We start from the raw sequence: 20,035 nt of genomic DNA on the forward strand, positions 1-20,035 counted from the left end.
CTTCGTGGTAATTTTGACTGCAGTTGCTTTCTCCGGGCAGTGACTCAGAGGCTCCGGACTGCCGGAGGAGGTAGGTGACCACGCTGCTCGCGCGCTGGGGCTGAATCCCACCCTTTATCCCTGAGGACTAAGACCCGCCCATTCTAATTTCCTTTCTCCGTCTCTAAATCTGTCGGAGCTTTATTTTTTTTACTGCAAAGCAAAAAGGTAGCGAATTTAGTCGTGGCGCATGATCCCCAGGATTTCTGCAGGTTTGGCAGTTTAGGGAAATTTTGTGGGCGCTGGAAGTGGGATTTAGCCACCTCCTAATAATCTCACAGCTCCTCTTCTTACTTCCCTTCTCTTTTACTTTCCTCCTCTCCCCATCCCATCTCTCGCGCTCGCGCTCGCGCTCGCGCTCTCTTGCTCTTTAACCCTCCCCTTCCTTTCCCCTCCCTCCCTCCCTCCTCCCACTCTCCTCCCTCCCTCCTCTCTTCCTCCTCCCTCCCTTTCTCTTGCATATGGACAATTGGTATTTCCTCAGTTTTATGTAATTTTGTGCTGTGGAAATGGAACTTAAAGCCTCACTTCTACCCCCAGCCAGATCGGATTGCACCCCTTAATACCTTCTATACAGAACTTCAACGGACCGACTCCAAGTTTCAACACTTGGACAATGAAAATCTAAGACTGAAAAATTAAAGATTAAATCCCTCTCCGTTTCTATCCAAGGCCCACTCCTTGACCCCGTGGCTGGATCCCGGGTTCTCCACTTCTCCTCTGCAACAGGCTGGGGATGTGGCTGCTGAGCCATCCCACGCTGGCAGGCTCCTCTCTCTCCCTGCGGGGGAGGGAACTGAACAAGCCCAGACTCCTGGGACCTATGGGTCCCGAAACATGCAGACCCGAAACATCCGCCCTCTGTTCTCCAAGCTGCTTCAGATTCAAGGCCTTGATCTTGGTGCATTTCTGAAATCTCGAGGGAGGGAGAACGTATGCTGACACAGCATAATTTGTACTGGGGAGAGAGGAGAAGAGGGTGCAGAAGAGCAAATTTCCTTCAATGAGGGATTTGTTCTGGGGTTAGAATCTGGAAAGAAGCCTGTTTCTTTTGTAGAAGATGCTCACCCTCTCTATCTGTCTCTTTACCTGAAAGCCAGCCTTGGTGAGTACTGTGGAGCTTACAGATTTGGTTGCTTGACAGTTTCTTCAGCCATTGTAGCCCTGTGTCCCTTGTCCTTCTGCTTTAAGCTCCCTGCTGCTCTTCCCCAGCACCAACCTGTTTTACCAGAGAACTTAGGCCATCCAGTGTCTGCGTGGAAACCCTTTTCCTGAGCAGCCACTCCTCTCCCCACAGCCATGATTGCCCTCCGTGTTTCTACTTGATGTGACCCATTTTACCATTTCCTCAAAATAAAAACAACCACAGAACAAAAAGCCTGATTTATTGTTGCCAATTTGTGTGTGTGTGTGTCGGGGGGATGGTGTGTAAGAAACACCTGGCTATCAGATAGGTGAGCAAACATGGCCATTGCTCTGGGTTGGGGTGGCCTGTGATGTTTTACATAGCCATTGGGATGAGCACAGAGGGCCTATAGTCATGCCAAAGCCTCAGAATTCTTGAGGGGATAGCAGTTCTCAGAAGGAAAATTGCTTTTCTCAAGGACCTGCAAGTTTTTCCTGCAGATTCCTCAGGAATGGTTGGGGTTCCCAGTAACTCCTTTGCCTCTGGAACTCTGGATAAGCACATTAGTTTCATTTTACTCCAGCATTCTCTGTGTACCAGGGAATTCCATCTTAGCTCCTTCGAGTGTATTTTCAGTAAAAATCCTCTGTATTGGTGCTGGAGATTGCAGCTCAGTTCACCCTTTGACAGAACAGGGAGAGGCAAGCTCATAGATGACTCAGTTCAGAATGGATGGGGGCAGCTTCCAGTGGTTTTAGGGCCAATGACTAGGACCAGGCCCATCCATTGATTATCTGGATAAAAGAATAATGATGTAAATCATAATCTAGGTACATAAATATATCCCTTTGTTGCCATACCACATGAAATCATTGTCTAAGATAATGAAATTTGGAAGATATGTTTAGGATGGCCTGATTTAAAATAGAAGACATGTTGCATATGCGAAATATGAATATCTTGGACAGAGAAAACAAACAGTGGTTTCAATTATGAGCCCCAAAAGCAACATCACAAGATAAGTGATCTAATTTGCAGGGGTCCGTTTTGGATCAGGCAACTTGTTATGTGCAGGTCTCTAAAGAGCGTGATCCAAAGTAAAAGCTAAACTTTATTTAACAACAGTAACAATAATATCAAGAACAATAGTAATGTCTGTCATCATTGAATAAATGCTTTCCATAGGCCAGAACAATCACAGTCCCTCCTTACGAGTCTTTGTTTTTCTGTGCCACTTGTTTCTTCATCAACCATGTCACCTTTGATATCACCTTTCTTTCCCTCTTCTCCCTAGGCAGGCACCAACTACAAGAATGCCATCAGCCAGGGCCAGTGAGCCTTCCTGTTGGAGGAGGATGAGTGCTCCAGGGACATCTACTGGCTCAAAGGCAGCATTCATCCCGAAGTATGTGTAGGAGCTGCCCCTGGAAGCAGATGAGGCCTTGCGTTATGTGCTGCCAGCCATCCTGAATCCTTGGTACCAGCTCTCTGGTGAGTAACTTCTCTCTTTGAGTACTGGTGGTGGGGGACACAATTGAGGAAATCTACTCAAGGTATTAGGAGTGCTAAAAGGTATGGGAAGAGAAAATACAACTCAGGCAACTTTTTATTGGGTGGCCTGAGGATGACTGACTCTTATCGTCCCTTTGGAGGACCTGCCCTACGCACTAAGCATGGTTGCCACCATCAGTTCCCAGCATGGCATTTAGAGGATCCAGTGCAACTGTCCCTTGAGTCCCATTGAGTACCTTGGGGATGATAAGACTTCTGCTCAGGTAATTAATGAGAGAACTCTGTTGTGGTCAGCATCCTTATTCTTGGATCTTGATCTTGTTCCTCACTCAGTCTTCCCTAAATGTTCCTTACTTTTCCTTGTTAACTTGGAGGGAGTCACACTCTGCTCCTTTTTTATCCCCATGCAATCTCTAGAGCCTCCTCTCCATTCTCACCCCGCCCCTGATTATTATGCCCACTCGTGGAAGAAGCTGTAGCCCTCAGCTCTGACCTCAACCCTAGACAACAAGCAGCAATAGTGCTAACATGGCTTCTTTGCCTGTGTCTAACTCAGATTTCCTTGGTAGATGGACACAAATTTGAAAGCAATGTGGAACTACTGGTTTACTACAGTGAGGTACAAACTCCCAGTGTATCTGTGGAGATGGGACGACCTATAATGAACACAGGTATTTTCTTTCTCCCTTTCTACTTACCTCCTAAAGAGTAACTCCTATCTTGGAATTACCTTCAAGTTGTCTTCACTTTTCTTTTCTTCTATCTTATAGTGGGTAAAAAATGGAAATAGCTTACTTACATCGTGGCATGCAAAAATGGTTTGGGTCAAGGAATATCATGTAACTATATTATAGGCAAGTTTAAGTGAATCAGTAGATAACTGGACAAAGGACATGAAGAAATAATTCATTAGATGAAGCACAGCTAGTTTACAAACATGACAAATCAATCTCTGCAAGAGCAAATAAAAATAAAATTTTCAAATTATCACTTTTCAAATTATCAAAGTTTTCTAAATCTGATAATGCCTTGTGCTTTAAAAGGTGAAATGAATTTGGCACTCTCATAGATTGCTTGAAGCAAAATAATTTAGTATCATACTTTTGAGAAGAAATGTGGCCGTGCATGTCAAAACAAATGTTCATTTTGGTAATTCCAATTTTGAGACTCTTACCTAAGGAAATAAATCTAAATATAGGTAAAATTATGCACTGATGTTCACTGCCATGTTAGCAATATAAAATATTAATAAGCAATCAAAATGTCTTACAGTAGCTAAATTAACTATGCTAGGTATGCTTGATGAGTTATTATATAGCTACTAGAATAATGTATATTGACAGATTAAAATAAATGGAAAAAAAGCTAGTTCTGTTTTGAGAGTTCTCTTTCTTTCTTAAAAAAAATGGTTGTTGAATTTTATCTAATGCATTTTATGTATCTGTTGAGGTGAGTGTGTGATTTTATCTTTTATTCTTTTAATGCATGAGTTATTATAACTTGTTAATGTTCGACCAACCTAGCATTTCTGAAATAAACCCAAATTAATTGTGATTGCTTAACCTTTAGATCTTTTTCATATATTTTTTTATTTAGTTGTCTAATAATTGTTTAGGATTTTTAAATTTATTTCCATGGGAAATATTGACATGTATTTTTTTCTTATAATATTCTTGTTAGGTTTTGATATCGGTTTTATACTGACATCATAAAATGAGCTGAGAAGAGTTGCCTGTTTTTCTATCATCTGAAATATTTTCTTTCAATAGCATTTGCACTAAGTTGCCAGGAGACTTTTCTGTGGGAAGGTTTTGAAAGGTCTTTAATTGAAATATAACTTTATATTTTTATATATTCTTGATTTTAATTGAAGTTTGTGTATTTTATTTACATTTTCAATTTATTTGACATAATAGTGTCTCTTATGTTGCCATACAATGTTATTAAGTTTTATAAAATCAGTCATAGTATTCCCTTTTCTTTCTTGATGTTGGTTATTTGTACCTTCTCTATTTTTTCCTTGCCTAAAATATTTGTCAGTTTAAATAATCCTTTCAAAACACCAGCACTTTTGAGTATATGGATCCTCTCTATTGTATGATTATTTTCTGTATTAATCATGTTTGCTATCTTTGTTATTTTCTTTCCTTTAAATTTCTTTGGGTTTATTGGCTGTTCTGTTTTTAATATCTGGAGATGGAGGCTCGGGTAGTTGATTTTTAGACTTCCTTTTCTTTTCTAATGTACATGTATATATATATATATATTATATATATTATATATATTGGTTGTTCTTTTTCTAATATCTGGAGATGGAGGCTCAGGTAGTTGATTTTTAGACTTCCTTTTCTTTTCAAATGTATATGTATATAGTGTGTGTGTATATATATATATATATATATATATATATATATATATACACATATGTATATTTAGAATTACAAATTTAAGTATATCTTTAGTTGAATCTGAAATTCATATATATCATTTTCCATTGGCATCCACTTGAAAATATTTTCTAATTATCACTATAATTTTTTTAAAGCCTATGATACCACAATATCATGGAGGTAGTGAGTTTTACCTCATTGAAACTCATAAAATTAGGAGCCCTGGATGTTTGAACACATCATTTAAAAGAAACGTTTATTGTCACAAATGGCAGTATTTCATTTCTTCTTATGACTGAGTAATATTCCATTGTATATATGTACCACAGCTTCTTTATCCAGTCATCTATCATAGGACACTTCAGTTGTTTCCATGTCCTGGCCACCATGAATAATGCTGATGAACATTGGTGTGCAAATATCTTTTTGGATATGTGCTTTCAAGTCTTTGGGGTAAATACCCAGTAGAGGGATTGTTGAATCATATGGTAGATCAATTCTTAGTTTTTTGAAGACCCTCCATACTGTTTTCCATAGTGGCTGTACCAATTTGCAGTCCCACCAGCAGTGCCTGAGGGTTCTTTTTTCTTTGCATACTCTCCAACACTAGTTATTACTTGTCCTGTTGATAAAAGCTATTCTAACAGGTGTGAGATGGTATCTCATTGTGGTTTTGATTTGCGTTTCCCTAATAGCTAGCGATGATGAACATCTTTTCATATGTTTGTTGGCCATTTGTATGTACTCTAGGGAGAAGTGTCTGTTCAGTTCCTCTGCATGGATGGACCTCGATATAATCATACTAAGTGAAATAAACCAGAAGGAAAAAGTTGAAAACCACATGATATCACTTATATGTGGAATGTAAACCTAAAAGCAACAAATGAACAGGACAAACAAACAGAGACTTATGGACATAAACAATAGACTGGTGGTTGCCAGAGGGTAGGGAGGAGAGGGAGAGGGGAGATAGATGGGGTAAAAGGGGTCAAATGTGTGGTGACATTAAAGAATTAAAAATAAATTAATTTATAAAAGAAACTACAAAAAATAAAAATAAAGGAAACGTTTATGAAAGTTCCTTTTTTCCTTTGTTCTTTCACATCTAGGACTTCTGGCTGGTATCAAACTTTTCTGTCCTAGAAAACTAGAGTATATTCCATTGCAAGGAAATTTAAAGTGATATAAGGGTCGGGGGTGAGACACAAGGAAAATTAAAACAGAAAATGCACATAAACACTGTCTAAATCTGAAACTGATTTATTTTATTGATAATTAGGTGGCTAACAACCTGGTGGTATTAAGACATGGGTGCTGATTGCTGAGTCTGTCTCAGGCATAAGCCAAGAAAGCTTCATTTTAGATATAAGGGGCTTGAAGATTAGGATCTGGTGGAGAAATTTCCTGGGCAGTTTTCTGTGGCTAGAGGAGAATGTATAATGTTAATTCTAGAGTCAGGCTTCAAGGTGGACCCAGATTTTTGGTTAGGAAACTGAGTGGATGATGGTACCATTTATTTAATAGAGTAACAAAAGAACAAAGGCAAGTTTAGGGAATAAAATGTTTCATTATTTTTGAGCATTTTGAACTTAAGATCCCTATAAACTATCCACATGAAGATGTCCAGTAAAAGGGAGATAGATGGGTTTCAGTTTCAGAAGAGAGGTCAGGGATGGAGATCTACATTTGGCAAAAACCGAAGTCGTGATAATAGATGAAATTGTTCAGAGGGTAGGTATAAAGTAAGATGAAAAGGGCGATGACAACTATGATGAAAGGTTTTGTCTGTATGTAATATATTTAATTACTAAATGAAGACAACAGTCTCTCTAAACTGATATTGCCATTCTTTAAAAAAATTTTAGAAGCAATGAGATTGAAACACTGAAAAGTATCCGGTATCTGGGGATGAAGTCCCCAAACCATAATAAAATGAATGAAATAGGAAAAAAAAAAAAAGATGCAAGTGCATATTCAAAAGAAAAGGAACTATGACATAACAAAGGGAGTTATCAAAGTATCAGATACTGTAGAGAAATCAAAGTAGAACTAAAAAAGATCTATTGGGTATATATATATATATAATCTGCTAATCTAATCAAGAACAATTCCACTGATTTAGATTAGGAAACAATCTATGTTATACATTGTTAAAGAACAAATGAGAGGTGAGAAATGAAGGGAAGTTTTTTATAGACACTTTTTATAAATGTTGAAAAGGGGAAGGAATAGAGTGCTATCTATAGAAGAAACTGTAGAGTTGAGATGGTTTTCTGTGTATTATATCTCTTTAAATTTTCAGAATGAGAGAGATTTAAGGGTGTTGTAATACCAATAGGAAAGTGCCAGTAGAGAGGATTGACAATGTTGGGGGGAGCTAAGTGAGAAGGGAGTTTGAGAAACTGAGAGAGGATGAGATCTAAAACAGCAGTGGTGGGGGCAGCTTTTAATAGGACAAGTATTAGGACATTCTTCCCATATTGTCAGGAAGTGGAGAGGTGATGGGATTAGATTTTAGTTCATAGGCTGAGAGCCATCTTTTTAGAGTTTCTGTGTGATAGTTTTTTTATAGTTTTAGTGAAAGAGACAGCAAGATTAGCTATTGTGTATGAGACTAGAGTGGTAGAACAGAGAATTTGAGGAAAGGGTTTGAAATAACCCTGTGGAAAATTGGAGAGTGAAATACTCGGGAATAAATAGAGCATTTGTCAAGGAGAGTTTAGTTTTGATACCTTGACTTCTTTAGTGGCACCAAACTACTTAATGGAATCAGTTTACATGATTCATTTCAGCAGTACTCAGCAGCTTTGGTGTAAGAATGAAGAGAGTGGAGTGCTGTCTTAACTTCAAGGTTGGGGTGTTACCAGGTAAGTGTGATGAAAAGGAAATTAAGGACCTGGAATCGAAGATATCGATAAGAGAGTAGTAAAGTGATGGACCAGAGACTTAGGCTAAATGGAAAGAGAGTAAAAGTAGGAGGAAGTTTTTATATAGGAAAAAACAGAGAAGACAAAGATTTAGAAGTCCAGATGAGGTCAAAGACCAGGTAAAATAGAAATCTCTGAGTTAGAAAGCTGAAAAAAGTGGATACTGTATATTTTAAGCAGATTTTTTTCAATTTATTTGTTTTACAGGTAGAATAATTCTGCTTGATGTCAACATCCATGCTTGGAGGAAATGGCTGAATGGAGAATGGAGGCTAGAGCCACTTAATTTAAGGGAGACAAGAAGCTTTGCATTAGGGTATTGGATAGATTATCTACCTGGGTATTTAATATCTCAAGATGATGGCAGACTTTGCAATGAAGTGGAATCTTTGATCTAGTTCTTGATACTTCAGTGAATGATGGAAAATGGCAAAGAGGTTGGAGGTCGACCACAGATAGGATATGAGAAGGTAATCTTGGTGAGAGTAGAGAAATAATGACAGGGAGGTGGCAATTTGGACTGAAGCTGTTGCCAACCCTATCTCTCAAATCTGGGTACTTGGGTTATGGTACTTTGAGCAACCACCATTTGAGAGTGGAGAGTAAAAGTTTTTTTTAGAAGGAAAAGTTAGTTTTAAGTTAACATAGATAGTTGGAAGAATCTTCCTATAATGAAACTAAAGATGCAGGAAAGATCATTATCATGTATCAAGAGGACACAGTGGAAAGGGCTCAGAGGGTGAGTTTGTGTGCAGGAGTTGGACTCATGGAAGAAGAAAAAATATACAATAAAGATGGTGACCGAGGCTGACATGCATAGGAGTGTGTATGTCTTTAAGTATCAGAGCCATTTGCCTATGGCGGAGAGCAGAGGGTGCCTCAATGTCAGTGCCTGTACTAATGTTTTCATATCATACAAAGGCCTCGTCCTCCTACCGTCCTGCACCTCGGCTCATGAAGAACACGTTCTACCCAAGCATGCCATACCAGCAGAATGGTTATGATCCCCATAGATCCACAATTAGCAAGAACCTGTACTCTCTAGGTGACCATCTTTTCAGGGACTTTTTCTCACCAATATTTGTCTGTCACACATGTAGGACTAGACAAACACCAAGCTCTTGGTGGTGGACCAAAGAAGAAATGCATGTCTCTCAGAGACCTCTCCAGGGATGGAAAAGGCTCATTCTTCCATCAACAGGACCGACTTGAAAACTCACCATACAGGTGAAATGAGCCTCAGTTCTCTTCTCTGATCTATGGGGACTGAAGAACTAATCTTCAATGCTCTGCCCTCTTGTAGTTTTCTCTCTCCAGAGGTAATCTGTTTGAAAAGTGTCAGGCAGAGGGTGAAATTTGTCCACTTCCCATATTTGGCAGTATCAGCCCAGCTCTACAGGTAGGACCCTGAAACCCACCAGAGGTTAGTCTGAGGTGAGCCCTAGTTAAACTAACCCTTCAGCACACACACCTTGCCTGCAGGTTGTGGCCCTCCTCCTGCAGAATTCAGCTGCCACTCTGGGCTCCTGCTGCATTGGTCATTCTTTTATAAGTTGGGTTTGTAGACAGACCTTCCTCTTGCTGTCTGATGACTTCCTCTCTGTCCTTGTGTTCCAAGCAGTTGGTCTTCTCATGTACATGACAAATTGAGTCAAAGTACATTTTACCACTAAGGGGTGCCTTTTCTTCTAAAATAGACTTAAAGGCAACTCTTTCTAGTCTCTCTAATTTTTGTAGCAAGAGTTTAAGCATTTTCTTTGCCACTTACTGTCTACTTATTCATTCTCCTTAGGCCGCTAATTAAAGAGAGGGCTTTTAGGTCTAAGGTGAATTTAGATTTCTGGACTCCCAATTACTGTGGTGTTTTAAGTGAATCAGCTCACTTCTCAGAGCCTTAGTTCCCTCACCTGCACAACTATTCATTTTCTAGGGTTGTCATGAGAATCTTCTTAATGTAATCCACAGAGTAGGTTCTCAGTTTGTGTTGGTTTCCAATTCTGTCCTAATACCCAGTAACTTGGAATATCCCCACTCTAGTTTTCTCTCTTATGGAACCTCTTAACTAAAGCAGAAAATTTACACAGCAAAGTTTTTCTGCTGTTTTTTGTGAATTTGTTGGCAACTACTATTCGTAGGGAGCACATGATGGGCCTTATAGATACTTAACATTCTTTCTCATGCATCAAGTATAATTGTCTCCAATGTATAGAGAAAGCTGAGATCTTCATTGGTTAAATATAGGTACATTTTAAGTGTTAGTAGAGCTGAGATTCAAATTTAGACTCTTGAGATACAGAGCCTTAGATTTTTTTTCTCCATAGAGTCGAACTGTTGTTCTACTTACAGTGTTTCTTGCCTACTAATTTCTAAATTGTTCTAAGTATGTCATTCCTTATGCTAGATATCCAGATGTGAGATACTTTCTGTGAAAATTATGTGGCCTTTAAGTTATTTTTATACCATCAGGATTAGACACAAGACTACTCTTTAAGATAGACTTTATATCTGTTTTCTTTTGAAATTTCAATAATTAAAATTTACGTTCTGTTTGTACAAAAATTTTTAGCATACTTAAAGTTTTAAGGGCCATTTAAACAGAACCTGATAAGATTTTATTTTATTTTATTTTATTTTATTTTTATTATTATTATTATTTGGATAAGACTTTAAACAGCACTATCATGTGAATTCTTTGGTACCATATCTTTCTGTTGCTGAATTTTTAAGTACAGCTCCCCTGGTACCAGTACATCACTAGGGTGGCTTACACTGTCACAGAGAAAAAGCATGTCTCCCAGGGGAAGGACTGAAATGGGGATCTTGGTAGGATCTGCTTAGCTCTGCACTCTGGCTACAACCTGTCTCTGGATTCAGACCTCTCTCATCAGGGATGCTCAGGGGCTGGTAGCTCCTTGCTTTCTCATTCTCTTTCTTTTTTTTCTCCCCCAAAATCTTTGGGGATAATCATCTTGTACAGCTGACTTCTCTTCAAAAGGCAGATGGTTCCTGGGATCTGAACGAAGGTCTGGCCATGGTCCTACATATGAGTTTGGAAGAGATACTGACTGCACATCTTACCAAGGTGAGATTCGGAGAAGAAAAAGGAGTATGTATGTTTTTGAGAGGTTGGGGTCAGTAAAGAGAATTGAGGTGAATCATGACTCATCTGAGGAAAGAGAATATGAGAGGCTATAGACTAAATTAATTTCTAAAAAATAGAGGTTGAAAGTTTTTATGGGTAGGATAGAGCAGAAGGAGCACGGAACTAATGGTCTGACTAGTAGGAGTTGATGGTTTTGAGTTGATGGGTGACAAAAGGAAAACAAAAATCCTCTTGCACTTGGATTACATTCCCTGCCAATCATCTTAATTATAATTAATGTTTATTGAGCAATTACTCTGTGCCAGGCACTGTGCTAAGCACTTAACATTCATGATCTTATTTATTCATCACAACGATTAAATGAGATAAATCCTATTCATGTTGTTGTTTATAAATGATGAAACTGAAGCCCAGAGAATTATGACGATATGTCTGAGGTGACCTAACCAGTCAGTGCAGAGTTGGATTCAATTCTAGAACTATCGGTCTTCAGAACCCACATTATAGCTCCTCCTCTTACTAAAAAAAGTGGTCCAGAAATTAGCAAAATTTTACTGAAGTTAGGATAGGTGAAGTATTAATAAAGAAGACCTAGTTACTTCAAATATGTTCAAGCCTGCTGATGAGGACAAATTAACTTCCAGAATTTCAACCAAGCTTACTAAATCTTCTAATTGAGATATTGTTTAATAAAGACAAGTGCCAGAAACCTGAAAGTCAAGTGTCATTCTGAATTTACAAAATGTGAAAAGTGATTCAATAAACTGAAGATATCCTATAATAACTACATCATCTGATACAGTATTTACTAGTCACATTATGGCTATTGAGATCTTGAAATATGGCTAATAAAAATGAGGAACTAAATTTTTAATTAAATTGAGGCGTGCTATAATTGTGAAATACATACTGATTTCAAAGAGTTTACTATAAAAAGAATGTAAAATATTTTATCAATAATTTTATATTGATTTCATGTTAAAATGATATTTTGAATATATCAGGTTAAATAAAATATATTAAGTTAGTAAAATAATTGAACTTCTTTATTTTTACATTTTTGCATGTGGCTAGTAGGACATTTATAATTATATGTGTATTTCTATTAAAAATACTGTTCTAGAATAAATAATAACAATTAACAAATAATTTATTAGCTTAATAAATATAATTAATTATAAACAATTAAAAGAAAATATAAAGATCATGAAATTCTAACTTTATTTTACTGAGAATAAGATATGTCAGACTAACATTTCCTTCTTTGACATGGTAACTGGGCCAATAGATCAAGGGAATCGAGAGCCCTAGTATGTCTGAATTTTAGTAAGGAATTTGAATTTTTCTTAATGATGAGTATATGGACAAAGTACAAACTAGCTGAAAACCCACAGCACTGAATAATGAATTTATTCAAACTCAAAACAGGTTTCTGGACTCACCAGACTGAATTCTCTGGAAGTCCATCGTCTCAGTGAATATTTAAATGAAGTTGTAGACCAGTGCTTTCTTATTGTATATAACAAAACTGGGAGATAAAGTATTAAATAAGAAAATCAGGATCCCAAAAAACTTGAGCAATGACTTGAAATTTCTATGAAAATAATTAGGACTAAAAATACTGTTTTTCATGCTAAATTATCAACTATGCAAGTAGAGAATAGAAGCAGAATGATTTAAGAGCTGTTGCACATGAAAATCAGAGATTTTAGATGACCACAAACTTAATATGAATCAGCATATATGGAACACAATTAGCGGAGGGCAATAGGATTGTCAGAAAAGCTATATGTATTATATATTTTTGGACTGGGATAGTAGAGTCTCAAAAGTATATTTGCCACCTGAGGTGACCATTTAAGGAGATATATTTCAGAAATCACTGTGATGTTTGTTTCTAGACTAAGAGAACAAACATGGGGATTCTTACTGTTTTGACATAAGTAGTATTCTTAAGGAAGAATTAAAGGAACTGAGAATTTTGATCTGAAACAAGACTATTCAGAGAACATGATTTTTTTTTCTTCAAATTTCGAAGGTTATGATATGAAAGAGGAATTTCTCTTGACCTGCTGTCTCTAAAAACTGGAGTTGGGAGCTGTGGGTGAAAACTCAGGGAGCCCATTTTCTGTTCTATGGCCAAGACTTTCTGTTGAGCAATAAGAGCAATATGGTTTGAATCAGAATATTTGGCCTCCAGTCCCAGCTCTATCATTTGCTAGAAGGCTAACTGTGGGAAAATCATTTCAGTTTTGTATGAATCAATTTTCTCTCTTAAAAATGTCATTATTGATGTTTTCTTTTCTTTCTTTTTTTTTGGACGAGGGAGGGTTGTTTAGGTATGGATTTAAATAAAAGAAAAACAAAGATACTTTATAAACTATAAAGCAACTGTATATGTGTTTGTTTTATCACAGCTAGGTAATCCTTGTTGGGGGTGTTTTAAGAGTTTCAAGCACAGTCCTAGTGGTTACGCTGGATTTAAAATTTAAGACCTTTCTACCCTAAGACTCAATGAACTATTTCCCTGAAGTTTAAGGCATTATGCCTTGCAAGTCATAAATGAAGTAAAGAGACCAGGTAATCCCATTTAGTAGTAGTTTGGGGTACAGTAAGTGAGGAGGGAATGGATCTTTTTACATTTCTTTGAAAGATTTCTTGCTCCAACCAAAGGCTTCAGGGAAGTCTCTCTCTATTGTACAGAATGCAGATTCCTCAGGCTGGGCCACAGTCCTGGAGATGCTCTGGCTTCATGCTAATGGTAAAGACATGAAGTGTGAATGGGAGCTTCTGGAAAGGAAAACTGTGGCCTGAATTAACATCCATGCAGGCAAGAGCACAATTCTAAGACCCCACTGCCTTCTCTCCTTAGGAAGCAAGACATCTTCCCAGACACTGAGCCACCAGGCCTGAGCGAGGGCCAAGAGAGAAACCCCATACTCCTCTCCTCCAAACATCCTGATCCAGACCTTTTCTGGTCTTCCAGCTAGTTCTTTTCTTGGCAGGATGAGGGTGCAGTCTTAAATTGGGGGATATGGGGAGGTGTATAAAGAGGAAAAGAGACATGGATGGGGAGTGCAGTGTGAATTGTGTGAGGGCCAGGAAGTGGCATTTATTCTCCTTACTCTGTCAGTACCACACTGAGTATGAGACTGGACTTGGGACACTTACTCCTTGAGTGTCTATTATCTCACTGCTGCTGAGTATTTCTGGGACCAGAGAAGATTAAAGAGAATTTGGGCAATGTGAAGGGGGAAAGTCAGGAATATTGAAGAAAGATAAAACCAGAACTTGGGAGGAGATGATCAAAGAGGTTTAGGGGAGACTGAGAGAAAAGTATTTACTCTTATTGCTGTCCCTCAGCTCTAATTCTTGTTTTCTCCTCCTAACAGGCTCTGTCATGCATGTGGTTATGAAAGCTGCAACTGCTTTTCTGAAATCATCTGAGAATCATGCCATCTTTGTCCTCTGAGGATACCATCCAGAAAAAACAAGTGCATCTTCTATGCTATTGACCTTTCTTTTAGCCTTTCTTCTGCTGTAATGTGTTGTATTTTATACCTATCTTGTCTGTTTCTTGTCATAAAAGTAAAGGCTGCCCGCCCACCTTGCCTCTGTGTTCCAGGTTCCCTTTGGATATGATTTTCCTTTCCCCGCATGTATCCTCAGTCAAGTGTCAGTAGTCCCAGAACCTGTTCCCTTCCTTGGAGTTCAAAAGATTCTTAGGCAGTAATGTTCCTCCCAGGTTTTCTAGAGTGCCACCATGAAAAACAAGTGACATGGATTCCAGATTAAAGGTTGCCACATTGATGTTAGAGTATGTCTGAATTATAGAATTCTCTGCATTATTTTTGTCTATTCACTTTTGATTTTATATACTTATCAGGACTAGAGTGGTGAGTGATACAATTTTCTATTCTTAGATAGGAGGAAAGGTTGGAGAGGAGGTTGAAAGCTGACATTGGGATTGATATAAACCTCCAGATGACAAAGACAGAGTCTCAAGGGATCCACTGTGAGCGTTGGCACTGTTGGAGACCTTCTCGATTGATTCTGCTTGGGTTTAGCTAGCCCATACTGCATGCCTTCTCTCTTACTGCCTAAGGGACTTGGATTGAGTCATAACTGTTGAAGTCAGACCTTTTTCCTTCATCAGGAAACATCTTAGTAAAAGAGTGTTGATGGAATCCTTAGTCCTAGATGCCTCTAATTCAGTCTGTGGTCCAGTATAATAAAGGTAAAAGTGGTTATAAAGGCAGCTTTGCCTGAGACCTTAACCTGGATCACTCACTCCATGAAAAAAGAAGGAGCACCCTTTGATTGTTTCTAACCCTCATGTCCCACATACTCTATCCTAGTGGAAATGACCCTATTTGATGTGTTGTCCCTTAAAATACTGTTGTATCAATTTTAAAATGACTGTCTCTACTCTGCACTTTGTTGTGTCAATCTTATAGGTTTATTCATCAAACCTGCATTGGTTTTATTATCTATTTCCCTCCCAACTTTTCTGATGCCTCCACTCTTCATACTGTGTCCTGTCCCCATATCTTCTGTTGTAGGCTGATTTCCTGTCTTATATGAAGCAAGTAAAGGGCACTGGGCAGAAAACTGTTAGAATCCTGACCAAATAGTTAAGTGATAATAAATAAATGATTTAACCCCTTAAGACCTTAGTATTCCCATCTGTAAAACTAGATGATTAAATTAGAACTCTGTTATCACTTTTGCCTTGAATACTCAAGAATTCTGAGCAGGACCTCAATTTCTGTTCAATAAGGTGGAAGATGGCCTAAACCTGAGTTCCATTAAACTTACAAGTGAACTGGCATTAGGAAGTAAACTGGCATTTTCCTGAGTTGTATAGTGGAGACTGATCTCTCAGGACTTTCTTTCAAGTTTGTTCATGGCTGAGTGTGACCTGTGGTAGGCCTAGGCATCATCTGGAAGCTTACTACCAATGCAGGCTTTTAGGCAACCACAAAATCTCCTGTATCAAGGTCTTCTTTTTAACAAAGGTCTCCAGATAATTCATATGCACCTTAAATTTTGATAAGTTAGGGTTTAGCCTTTTTATGAAAGAGGCTTGTATTCAAGTCTACCATATAGATGTAATGACAGAAACAGCTTCCTAAGGACCATGAAATGTGTAGATCTACACTCTGACCAGAAAAAGATGGCCCTTTATATTTATTATGCAGAGCAGCATATATTATTCACTTATGTTCACTTCCCCTTTTCTCACCCTTCAACTTCCAGACTGGGCTAGGGCTTAGGGACTTCTAAAGCAAAAAACAAAACAACAACAGTAGCAACAACAACAAAAACAGTCTTTGTCTTCTTTATAATGCAGAATCAACTACAGGTTTTTTTTTTTTCAATTACAGTTGACATTCAATATTATTTTATATTAGTTTTAGATGTACAGGGTAGTAGTTAGACATTTATATAATTTATGATGTGATTCCCCCCGATAAGTCTTATATCCACCTAGCACCATACCATATGGTTTCACTTATGTGGAATTTAAAGAATAAAATAAACAAACAAAACAGAAACAGACTCCTAGATACAGAGATCAACTACAATTTTAAAGTACTATGATTTTATTTTTCTGTTTGAGCTCTCATGCTATGAATGTACCACTGTAAATTCCTCAAACCTAAACAAGTGTCATAATCAAACATGTTTATTAAAGCCCACTTTCAGGGCTGGTGCTTTATGTTTTGAGAACATGTAAAGCACCCCCTACTTTCAGGAACTGATGGTCTGGGCAAGGAGCCCAGGAGAGAAGATGCTCTCATGTCCCATTGGTTGTCCTCACCCTACAGTTGTTTCCTGGCTCCTGCAGAGCTGGCCATAAAAAGAATGGCAAATCGCATTGCTTCAAGATTCTCCCATACAGACTGAGCCCAGTGCCTCCAAGTTCAGGGTACCATGTTATACATAGACTTATGAATGAAACCCATTACCTGTTGTCCCCAATTCCAACATAATCTTACCATGTATCAATTAACATTTGCTGTTCCTCTGCCAACTACCAGCCTTCGGTTCCTTAAAAACAGTCCACCTGCTTAAAGAATCAGATTATCCAGAAGAAAACTAAGAAAAACATCATGCAATGAGCTAACATCATGTATTATGTTTCTTCTTTCACTTCTATCAGTGCATACACATTTTTTTTGTTTGTTTGTTTCAGGTGTATCGATTGGTGTTCGATAGGGACTGCATTTAACCTATAGATGGCTTTGGGTAGTATGGACATTTAAATTCTTCCTATTCATGAGAGGTGCATAAACATTTAAGATTATTATATCTTCTTGAGAATTGATCCTTTTATTATTATGTAATACTTACCTTTACCCTGCTGATTTTCCTTATTCTGAAATCTACTTTGTCTAAAATGAATACAGCCACTCCAGCTTTGTTCTATTTTGTGTTAGCATGTTATATATTTTTCCACTCCTTTACTTTTAACCTAATAAAGTAATTATTAATATGATCAAGTTGATATGTATCATGTTTAACTATTTTCTATTTGCTGCATTTAAAAGACTAATGTTGCCTCCTCTGTTTTATTTAAGCATTTTATGTGATTTAATTTTATCTATGTTGTTAATATATCCATTATATGTATTAATTTTTAGTTGTTGCCCTAGAGTTTATAATGTACATTTAAAAATAATCCTAAGTCTATCTTCAAATAACATTATACAACTGTATGTGTAATGCAGAACACTTATAACAGAATTTTTCTAATTCTTCCTTGTCATCTATTGTGGCATCGCTGCCATTCATTTCTCTTATCCATGTATTATGATTACCCACTGCTTTGTCATTATTATTACTTTAAAAAGTTATCTTTTAGATTAATTAAGAAAAAATATATTTCACGTTTATATTAACTATTGCATGAAATAATTTTAAACTCACAGATTCATTATAAATATCTATTAATAGATATTACATTCAAGAGTTTCTAGGGATTCAAGACCCTGATATTTCTGTTGTTCCTCTCTCTCTCCCTAAAAAAAATGCAGAACATATTTTTATATTTATTACTTTAACTCCACCACTGGATCACACCTCTCCCAAAGACACCATTAAATTGTCAAGAAGACAAGACAAGATATTCCCATAGAAAGAAAGAAAGGAAGGAAGGAAGGAAGGAAGGAAGGAAGGAAGGAAGGAAGGAAGGAAGGAAGGAAGGAAGAAAGAAAGAAAAATGGAAAGAAAGAAAGAAAAAAGGAAAGAAAGAAAGAAAGTAGCAGCTTAAGAAATTTATCCTCCAGCAAGCGACCATTATTATATTTTTTTCATTTTTGTCTCACAGTCCAATTCTTCCCCACTGAGCTTTTACAGTTAAGAATGAAACTTTTGCTTGGCCATTCACCTGAGACCACAATCTTGCCTACAAACAGCAAAGTAACCGTCGCTGAACTAAGCGTGCCTAGGATTAGTTTTGCTACTTAGAATCAGAAAGTTTTGCAGAATAATTATTTGAGAAACCAGATGTTGCTGAAATATCACATGCAACGGCTTGTAGGTGTAAAAGAAAACCAAAAAAAGAAGCAGCGTTGCAGGTGATCTAAGGTTAGATTTGGAGATCATTCTACTATAGATTCTTGGAGTAGAGAAAAAGGGGTTTAATAAAGTGAGCTGTTTCTCTTCTCTGATTAAAACAAGGATGATCCAAATATAAGGCCGACCCCAGAGAAACATGGTGGAGTGAGAGCTGTCCCTACATCTCTCCCTTAAAACAACAGTAAGCTGAACATCTAAAACAATAAAAAACACCCAATCTGTGCACAAGCAAGTCTGAGCAAGGGATCTACACATAAGAGCAACCACAGAAATGGAAGAAAAAAACAAAAAACAAACAAACAAAAAAACCACAACTAGATCGCCAAAATGAGTTTTTCAGCAAGGAGATTGAAACCCTTAAAAGAAACCAAATAGAACTTCTGGAGATGAAGAAAACACTGAAAAAGATGAAAAATGAAATAGCAAGCTTGAGAAATAGAGTCGACTAACTGGAAGAAAAGATCAGTGATATCAAAGACAGAAATCTAGAAATAAAGTGGAAGAAGGAAGAACAGAGTACTGAAGAATGAAAAATAATAAGAAATACAAGAACTAGCTGATACTATCAGGAAAAGAAACATTCTCAAAGGCAAGTAAAAGGAACAGGTATTAGAAAGGATTTTCAGAAAAATAGTTGATGAGAATTTCCCAAATCCAAGGAATGAATTGGAGCTTGGAATTCAAGAAGTCAACAGAACACCCAATTTTCTCAATCCAAAAAGTCCTTCACCAAGACAAATCGTATTAAACATATCAAAAATCAACGACAAAGACAGAATTCCCAGGGCAGCCAGAGAAAAGAAGACTGTAACCTATAAAGGAAAACCCATTCAATTATTGTCAGACTTCTCAGCACAAACCTTACAAGCCAGAAAGGAATGGAATCAAATATTCAAGCTATTAAATGAAAGGAACTACTAGCCAAGAAAAATGTATTCAGCTAATCTCTCCTTTAGATATGAAGGAGAAAAAACGACTTTTCAAGACAAACAGAAATTGAGGGAATTCTTCACTATGAGGCCTGCACTACAGAAAATACTGAAAGAGGACACAGCTCACTTAAAACAAAATGACAAAAAAAAATGTATAATTAAGAGTAAGATGACTAGCAGGCTGATAAAAGCAGAGGGGTGCAACCCTTACTACAAACAGGGCATTAACAGCTAAAAATAAAAATAAAAAATTTAAAAAAATTGCTATAGCAAGATAGTAATGAACATTCAGTATATATAGGGACAAAATAGGACAACAACAACTGAAAAGGGGAGGATTCAAAGATCCAAATTCGCAACAGGAATGGAGATAAGACACACTCAGAAGAGAAGGGATGACTGTATGTATATATATAATATAA

The 20,035-nt window shown here is 37.3% G+C and overlaps 1 protein-coding gene and 1 non-coding gene across 22 annotated transcripts; both read left to right on the forward strand.

The window, feature by feature from the left end:
• LOC105308676 (von Willebrand factor A domain-containing protein 5A-like) lies at positions 1–17,603 on the forward strand. Of its 21 annotated transcripts, XM_023525713.1 has the most exons (8): positions 1–70; positions 2,460–2,656; positions 2,818–2,940; positions 3,234–3,348; positions 9,095–9,221; positions 9,312–9,393; positions 10,972–11,076; positions 13,801–14,477. In XM_023525713.1, the coding sequence occupies exons 4-8, from the start codon at positions 3,324–3,326 to the stop codon at positions 13,909–13,911; spliced, it is 450 nt and encodes a 149-aa protein (XP_023381481.1). In that variant the 5' UTR covers positions 1–70; positions 2,460–2,656; positions 2,818–2,940; positions 3,234–3,323; the 3' UTR covers positions 13,912–14,477. The 21 variants fall into 21 exon arrangements, 7 of the variants coding, with proteins under 7 accessions (XP_023381481.1, XP_023381484.1, XP_023381480.1 ...); XR_002778102.1 differs by lacking the exons at positions 2,818–2,940; positions 13,801–14,477 and adding an exon at positions 14,490–17,603 and having other exon boundaries at positions 3,247–3,348; positions 9,312–9,428; XR_002778111.1 differs by lacking the exons at positions 2,818–2,940; positions 13,801–14,477 and adding an exon at positions 14,490–17,603 and having other exon boundaries at positions 3,247–3,348; positions 9,312–9,428; positions 10,990–11,076.
• On the forward strand, positions 6,828–6,913 carry LOC111733679. The gene has a single exon (XR_002778113.1). It is a non-coding gene; the product is annotated as a small nucleolar RNA SNORD127 (small nucleolar RNA).
• Positions 17,604–20,035: the final 2,432 nt, after the last annotated feature.

Source organism: Pteropus vampyrus, unplaced genomic scaffold, assembly GCF_000151845.1.
Source record: "Pteropus vampyrus isolate Shadow unplaced genomic scaffold, Pvam_2.0 Scaffold613, whole genome shotgun sequence".
Lineage (NCBI taxonomy): Eukaryota > Metazoa > Chordata > Mammalia > Chiroptera > Pteropodidae > Pteropus > Pteropus vampyrus.